The 8,056-nt window shown below is 44.9% G+C and overlaps 1 protein-coding gene across 1 annotated transcript; it reads left to right on the forward strand.

Annotated features, from left to right (window-relative positions):
• The first annotated feature begins 584 nt into the window (after positions 1-584).
• On the forward strand, positions 585-5,509 carry LOC149277951 (zinc finger protein 653-like). The gene is made up of 8 exons (XM_089502576.1): positions 585-834; positions 1,934-2,131; positions 2,545-2,997; positions 3,098-3,266; positions 4,139-4,247; positions 4,462-4,576; positions 4,710-4,809; positions 5,332-5,509. Exons 1-8 carry the CDS (start codon positions 585-587, stop codon positions 5,507-5,509), a joined length of 1,572 nt encoding a protein of 523 aa, XP_089358702.1.
• The last annotated feature ends 2,547 nt before the right edge of the window (positions 5,510-8,056 follow it).

Genomic DNA, 8,056 nt, shown 5'->3' on the forward strand with positions numbered 1-8,056 from the left:
CGCAACGGGGCAGAGCCTCCGGGCATGCCCTCACGCCTGTTCCTCCAATCGGTGTGCCAGGAGGCTCCACCCCTTTGCGCGAGGAAGGCCAGGTTCACGGGGAAGAAAGAAGACACGGGAAGAAGCGGACGAAGACAGAAGAAGGAAGAGAAGGTCGATAGAAGTGAAGAGCTCTGTACTTCCTTTTCGTTTTTCGTTGGGGTCCCTCGTTTTCGGGCATTGACGAAATTGGCAAAATTTGTTTAAAGTGCCTCTGATTTTGTGGGGTGACCACATTACAAGGTCTGGGAAATCTTTGTATGTATATATTGAGCTGTAGGCACATGAGTCCTGCTGTCAGTCAGTCCTTGCTATGTATATGTGTAAATATATGTATGTGTATATATATATGTGTGTATATATATATATATACACACACACCAGACTCGCACACGTTATTGTGTGTCACCTCGATGTACCCTATTGATGTGTGTATGTTTTCTAGAGCAAGTTTGCTTTCAATAAAGTTCATTGAAAAAAAGTTCCATCCTGTCACTCTGATTAAAGTTTGTTGAAAGTGACAGTCGCGCTACTTCCGCTGTGCAATGGCTACCTCGGTAGCTTTCGTTCCAGGCTCCGAGGAGGATGAGGAGCCCGGAAGGAAAGCTCGAGGGAGGCCGAGGCTGACGGACACAGACCGGGCCCGGAGGCGGCTCGAGTCTCGCAAGAAGTATGACGGCCGGCGGGTGTACCTGGGGGAGGCGCACGGTGACTGGGTGCTGCGGAGGGAGAGCGGCGGGGGAGAAGAGCCCTGGAGTGACGCCAAGCTGGCGGCTTACCTGCTGGCACTGGAAAGTGATGGGTGAGACACGGCCGGGGGGCGGAGGGCAGTTACATGGTGGTCAGGGAGCGGGGGGCATTTCTCAGGTCGTATTGTGCTGTCTTACAGAAAACCCTGCCAGGATAAACCAAGGAACGGACAACACCCGAAACGTAAGTCTGCCCGGTGGCACGGGAGCCTCGGGCAAGAAATGGGTGAATACAGTGACTGGTATTCCTAAGGAAGGAGAGGCCGGGTGGGTTATAGAGACTGGCGTATCTAAAGATAGAAACATGGAATGTGCCGGCAGGTCGGTCGCACTCTGCCATCTAGTAACTCGTTTCTCCTGCTGTAAAGACTCAGACCTTAATCAGCCGTTGATTCCGGAGCCATATGTCTATCCCTTGTGTATTTAACTTATGCCGGGAAGCTGCCTGTTCCGCTTATTTACCATCCTCTCGGTAAAATAAAACTAACTTGCATTCCGTGTAAGCCTCTAACCCTCTACTTTTAGAGGGTTTTGACATTGTTCTAACACTTCTCGTCCTTTGAAATAAACTTTCTTCCTGTACGTTAACTGCTTTTAGGTATTTATGTAGGCAGGGGAGTATAGAGATGGGCGGAGACGTTGGCATAGGTATGGCTAATCATGGTGCAGGGTGGCGTTTGTAATGTATTGAGGTGCTGGTCCTTTGCGCTATACACATTAGCTCTATATTTGTCCTGCCGTTTTATGTATTGAGGAGTACGTGATGCCCTGGTAACAGGGGTCAAAAGTCTGACTAGTTTCCAGTTACCTGAGGGGGGGGGGGGCGTTAGAGAGACACACATGCACTGGGGGTTTATTCACTAAACGGAGAGCTGCTGATTCATAAGATATAGTTCAATGGGTGACAAAACTGAAGAAATCACTGGGGCTCACTCTGGATAATGCATAACGAGGTTAATTAAAACCACAGCTCTCCGGCAGACTCTCCAGTGAACGGTTCATTTAGTGAATGGTTTATAGGACTACCAAGTAAGCATACAGCTGGTTATCCTAAACCTTGTAAGTGTTAAGAGTTATCTTGGTAACCATTGGATACTGAGTACGGCTGCTTCTTACGAACATTATGTATTCCTTTGGCCCTGCAGATAACAGGAGCTGCGTGAACAGCCTGCTGAGCTTGGTGACATGGTACCAGAACCACAGAAACCAATGCCCACATGAACCTGCTTTGTCTAAGCTTGACACAAGTCATGTCGTATATGTCACAGCCGTATGGCAGTGCCACGGCGGCCATCAGTTTTATCAAGATCTGCAGGGTCCCGTCAAGACACTGAATCAAAGTGGTAAGGATGCGCTTAAAAAGGACCTTTACATAACTAAGGACTCGAGCCAAGATGGATTATTACTCTAGTGGAAAACAGAGCTTGTCATAGAAGCAATGAATTTGACAGCAGACAAGAACCATTTAGCCCATCGAATCTGCACCTTTATTCCTGCTGTAGAAACCACAAACCTTATTCAGTCCTTGGTAACGGCTTATGCCCGTCCCATAAATACTTAAATCCCCTGGAATACATCAGAAGCTTCTTTCCTGTTATTACATACCTGCATCTGTAATGTGCTGTAAATTGTATTTTGACATGTCTGTTTGTTAATATGAGGATTGATGGGTTTTATTGACATTTCTCTGCTTAATACGTTCAGTTACTTCACTGGCAGTTAAGTTCTCTAATGATATGGTATTTCACTCCCACAGGATCTGATAATGGAGCCAGTTCAGGTGAACCATCTTCCAATGTGTCTCCCATAGAGCAAACTCCTGATGTTTGTCACTCATCAGAACATACAGTTCACACACTCTACACTGAACCCACGGGGAGCCTGACAGAGGGTGGGACTCTATGCACAAACGGTACCGAGACCGTGGTGTGTGTCCCCATGGGTTCAGGAACAGGAGACTTTTTTGAAGGAGTGACACAAGAAGCTCTGGGACAGGTTGTGGCAGCCAGCTGCCCCTCTCAGGTAATCATCATTGCAGGATCCGGCTATGAGACGCTGACGGCAGAGGGAATTCAGCTGGATGTGGCAGGAGGCAGCGACGGAGAGGAGGAGGAGGGCGCATGCACAGCACTTGCGGCTGTATCTTCTTATGCACAGACTGAGCCGGAGGACCAAGGAGTGGAGCAGCAGCTAGAAGGGGCTTTAGCAGGTAATCTATGCAACAGCACAGAGGTAGATGGGTATTATGGAACCTAAGCCTTTCGGTAACGTAATGACAAACACAAGCTTGTGTCTCTGTTTATGCTCAGAAGAGGACTCGCTGTACAGTCTGCAGAGAGAAGAGGTAGAAGTCCAGAAAGAACCTGATCTCCCCATGACTGACAGTGAGACTGCTCAAGAGCCTACCCAGGCAGCTCCTGCCTTGGTCCAGGACTTCATGGCAAACATCACACAGCATGCGCCAAAGGAGACCGAGAAGTGAGTGCAGAAAGGACAACGTGTGGGTGCAAAATTATATTTATACACAAAGTATCCATGGCGCTACATTTTACACCAGAATATATTCTATACTATACTTGGCAGGGCTGCAAACGGTGCTTTAGTAAACGGATTAAGGTTCTTAAGGTGATGTAATACATTTTCCATTGGGTGCTGAAAAATAACTGGCTTTTATTAACATTTTAATGACTTTTTTTTTATGATAATTAAAAAAAACAAAAAAAAAACAGTGTAGCATCTATAATATCAAGTGCAGAATTCATCTTTTGATATCTGATAGTTTGCTTCAAATGTGCCAAAACAATACAAGGTCTCGAGAAGAACACAAGAAGAATAAAATAGCCCATAAGCTGGACTTAACCTTCAGCCGACCCCATTCATGATAAAAACTAATATCTATTGGTTATCGTCGAAAAACACCCATTTGCTACTGCTGTGATCAGTCGTCCTTGGAGACATTTAGAGTAGATCTCTTTGAATCTTTGCTGAGATAACAACTGGTATATTTTAATGGGACTGCCCAATTGCCCCAGCATGAGACAGTTGGGCTGAAGCTTTTACAGACATTTAATATGTCTAACCAATGCAGTCTAAGCTTTTCTGATGAATATCAGGATATGTCCAGTGTAACAAAAGGAAAGTTTGACTGATTGTAACAGGGGGTAATGTGACTGCTTGCTGGATGTCGCAGAGCTTCCATACATCATGGTGGAGATGTGACTCTGATAAAAATTTACTGTTTAACGCTGAATATAGTAACGCAAGAATTCCATCTTACTACAGCCTTTTAAAAGAATAAAAAGTATTGCTTTTTAAAATTGTCTTTTAAGGATGGCTCTCTGAACTTGCAGGAGGAGGAGCAGGCGCTGCCGGGTACAGGATGGAGATGGAGTGCTGGAGACGTTTCACTGTCAGTATGAAGGCTGCACTCAGGTCTACACCGCCCTTAACAGCTTCCATGTATGTGTCACCCATCCTGTTTTACTGCCATTACTCTTTGATGTGAGGTGAAAGCGCTCTTGTGGTAGAAGCCACATCTGATTGTCTCCTTTGTTTGGGACCCTTAATAAATGTAATACATTTGGTTTAACCCCCTCCTCCTCTGTGTTGAGCCGTCTGTGTGTCTTTACTCTCTGTCCTTCAGTATCTGCATATTTTGTCTTTGTGTCCACAGAACCACATGAACTTGGTTCACAGAAAAGGCCGAACCAAAGTGTGCACTGAACCTGGTTGTGGAAAGCGGTTCTACCTCTCCAACCACCTCCGCCGGCACATGATCATACATACAGGTACTGCAGAAAGGGCACTTGTTGTATACGTGCATTTTAAGACTTTCTGGGTATCCATATATTGGATGTTTAGCCTCTCATGGAACATGGCTGCCATTTATAACAATGGCTGTTTTTTTTCCTGTTTATCAAGGCATCCGAGAATTTATCTGCGAAACATGTGGGAAATCATTCAAAAGGAAAAGCCATCTGGAGGTGCATCGAAGAACACACACCGGGGAGACTCCATTACAGTAAGAGTGGGATAGCTTGTGCTCTACATCCATATGTACAGGGTGTAAAGGTGCAGCCATACTGGGATTGGCAATGTACCTGACAGCAGCATCTGCTTTGTGTACATTTAAATCTACAGCGATGTGTGTAGAGAGGCTAGTACACGTGCACCGCGTATACAATGTATAAAGTATCAACCTGTATGAAAAAATATATATATATAATTGCTGCTGACTAAAAGTATCTGTGCGCGGGATATGTCTACTATAGCATGAGGCACCAGGCGTTAGAATAATCTGTGGTTCTTAATAATGATGGTATTGAAAATAACACTGGCCACCCTTGGCTTCCAGTTTTACAAAGAAGGTGTGCCTAGCATTGGGACTAAATCACAATGGGGTTTAATACTCTTGTTTTGGGCCAGTGATCCTGGCCACTGTTGGCAGATGATTTGGTCAATCCTGGCATTACTTCTGGCTTAAGCCACCACATCTGTAAGTATATTACCGGTGTACATGACGTCCTGTTCTTCTCTCTCGGAGGTGTGAGGTTTGTGGCTTCCAGTGCAGACAGAGGGCATCTTTGAACTGGCACATGAGGAAGCACCAGGCAGAGATCCAGTACAGCTTCTCCTGCGAGCACTGCGGGAAACTCTTTGAGAAGAGGGACAGCGTCAAGTTCCACAAACTGAAGAGCCACCCGGAAGGAAGGATGACGTGACCTGGGGACGTGGTGTCGTATCTGTGATAAAGCAGCTCTTATTGACTGTGTAAGCCCCTGGCGGCAGCTGAAAACGTGGGCAAGCTCCTTTTGTATAAGGACTCTCAGAAAAACTCCTGAAGGTGCTGTGCTGGACCCCATAAGCTAAATGGAGACCACCTCTCCGGGATTTGTGAATACAATCCTGCTTTTAGCAGCAGTTGTCTCCAGTACTGCTGCCATTGATTGTCCAATTCCAATCTAGCACTGCATCCAATATCTCTTGTTTTAAGGAAACAATAGAAGCAGAGGCTATGCTGCCATTGTGTGCGGCCTTTTTAATTCCTGGGTGAAATCCAATGTGATTCCTCTCCAGATGCTGTTTTTAAAACATGCTTTTAACTCGGTTCTCATAGATCTATGAACACCAGTAATATACTTTTTTGTTGAAAACATTGGTGGTGAAAGAAGGGTTTATGACAGGTAATATGTCCGGCTCCTGAATCTAAGACGATACGAAGGACTGATTAAGGTTTGAGTCTTTACAGCAGGAAAAACGGACAGCATGGACGACAGAATGGGTCTGATCTGCCGGCAAATTCTGTGTTTCTGTGGTTGCTAGGAGACTGAGGATTTGTGAAGAATCGACTTCTGCCTCGTCTGAACTTTTAAAACAATCACCATTTATGATTCCAGGTAGAAGCCACGCTGCTACGGCAGTGCTCCACACCATGCGCGACACACTTTCACTTTATTATTTCGGAACTAGCAGCTGGTGTCCCCGGCATCGCCCCTTCCCGGTGATCTGTCGACCCATCTCATGGTATTGAGGAGGAAGACAAGACAAGGTTTGTAGATTATTTCCACAGACCTCACAAGAGATTTTGTTAACTTCCTGTGCTTTCTACTTCTTCATCTCCAAATGATGTGTGAATCGGCTTTTTTATTTAAATAAATTACAATACATTTCTTATTTAATGTTTCTTTTGTCTTTTTTTGGGCCTCCATCCATGTAAATCCCTCTCACCCACTGTTTTTTTTTTTTTGTTTTGTTTTTTAGCGTTTTTCCACTTTTATTACTTACAAGCAGAATTGCAATTCAAGCATTATTCACACCATTGTTTCTTTCCCCATGTAAAAAAAAAAAGCAAAAAAACCCATATAACAATTTATGTGGATATTAAAAGATCCACAATATCATCGGTTTTTAGAATGTACATATCAGTAACTTATGGCTTAGCCACATAATTAGACTCCTTTAGGCCAGCCTGTTCCATTCCAAAACCAGTTGTGATGGCTTTTATGGTATATTTTCGGGTATCTATTCAGTATTTTAGATACTTGATGGTATCCAGCAGGGGGAGCTCTAAACCTTTAGCAATAAACTTGTAACCAACACAGTCTCCAATAGGGTTATATTAAGCAATATAGCAGGTGCAATAAGCTGGGACTCTGTTCCAGGGTATAGCAGATGGCAGGGGTGGAGGATTAAGCCACTCGGTGTATCTTTTCAACTGGGGGCTGTGTTTAGAAACCCTGCTAAGCGTGGCAACTTTCCCCAAGGATAATAATGAGGAGGGTGTTTAAAAGAGTAAAAAAAAGTAAATTTAATAATTTATAAAAAGAACACAAATGGTGAGGTCTTGGGTATGTATGACACTCTAAACGCCACAGTGAAGATCTTTGATGCCAATGTTACAAGTAAGTCAATGCCTGGCGCAGGAAGGCTCTGTATCTGCGGCCTCGTCCGGAGGGGCTTTGTATTTGCCTCACCCCATGGTATGGTCGTTCTGTCTGACTCAGCCTTGGGGAGAGAGCATTTATATCTGCCCCAGCGTTAGGTAGAAAGGTTCTGTTTTCAACGCACCCTGGGGACGGTGTTCGGTTCTAAATCTGCTTGTACTGCGGGAGTGGAGGCTCACATCTGCCCGCAATCCAGGCTTCGTCAACCTGCCTCTGGCCATTATCTCTGTATCCAAGTATTTTACAGCTTAATATACCTACTTCCTACTCTGGAGATTACAGGCTTTGTTCCCTGGGGGGTTGTAACGCTTTGTATACCTTGTTCTTACACTTCTGCTGCCATTCATTTAAACACCGCCTTTAAATAAACCTCTGTTGCAGGACAACTGGCTCTGCACAAAGCTGCCGGCTCTGTGTTCGCCTGTTAAGGCGCTGCACTTAAACTCCGTCAGTCCCGCTGCCTGTCTCCGCCGACTCTTTAAATAGCAGAGATTGAATAATCACATAAATAATTTAGCATTATTAATAATGCAAGGAACACGGAAATAAGGGGGGAGGTGAAGTACTCCCAGAATTCTTTGTGGCCAAGGACATTTTAAAGTCCTCTCTGTCTATCTTCTGCTGTGTTTCTCCGTTGGCACATTTGTCATTATGTTCTTCATCATCCTCTCGTCGTTTTACGTGTTATATGTCCACAGCACATCTCTCTTCCCAGCAACGTAGTCATTAAGGTTCAAAAAGTCATCAAGTTCAGCCCTTCTCCCTATCCTCCATAAGAAGCCCCCCAATTAAGCTGTTAAAAGTCCACAACTACCTGTGCGATCC

This window comes from Sceloporus occidentalis, unplaced genomic scaffold (assembly GCF_023333645.1).
Source record: "Sceloporus occidentalis isolate IW3139 unplaced genomic scaffold, rSceOcc1.0.p SCAF_205, whole genome shotgun sequence".
Lineage (NCBI taxonomy): Eukaryota > Metazoa > Chordata > Lepidosauria > Squamata > Phrynosomatidae > Sceloporus > Sceloporus occidentalis.

Bases quoted from the DNA above. Each gene is read 5' to 3' on its own strand.
- LOC149277951 (XM_089502576.1), top strand. From the start codon at position 585: ATGGCTACCTCGGTAGCTTTCGTTCCAGGCTCCGAGGAGGATGAGGAG. The intron at 2,998-3,097 runs GTAATCTATGCA...GTTTATGCTCAG, and splicing joins GCTAGAAGGGGCTTTAGCAG to AAGAGGACTCGCTGTACAGT. The intron at 4,810-5,331 runs GTAAGAGTGGGA...TCTCTCTCGGAG, and splicing joins ACCGGGGAGACTCCATTACA to GTGTGAGGTTTGTGGCTTCC.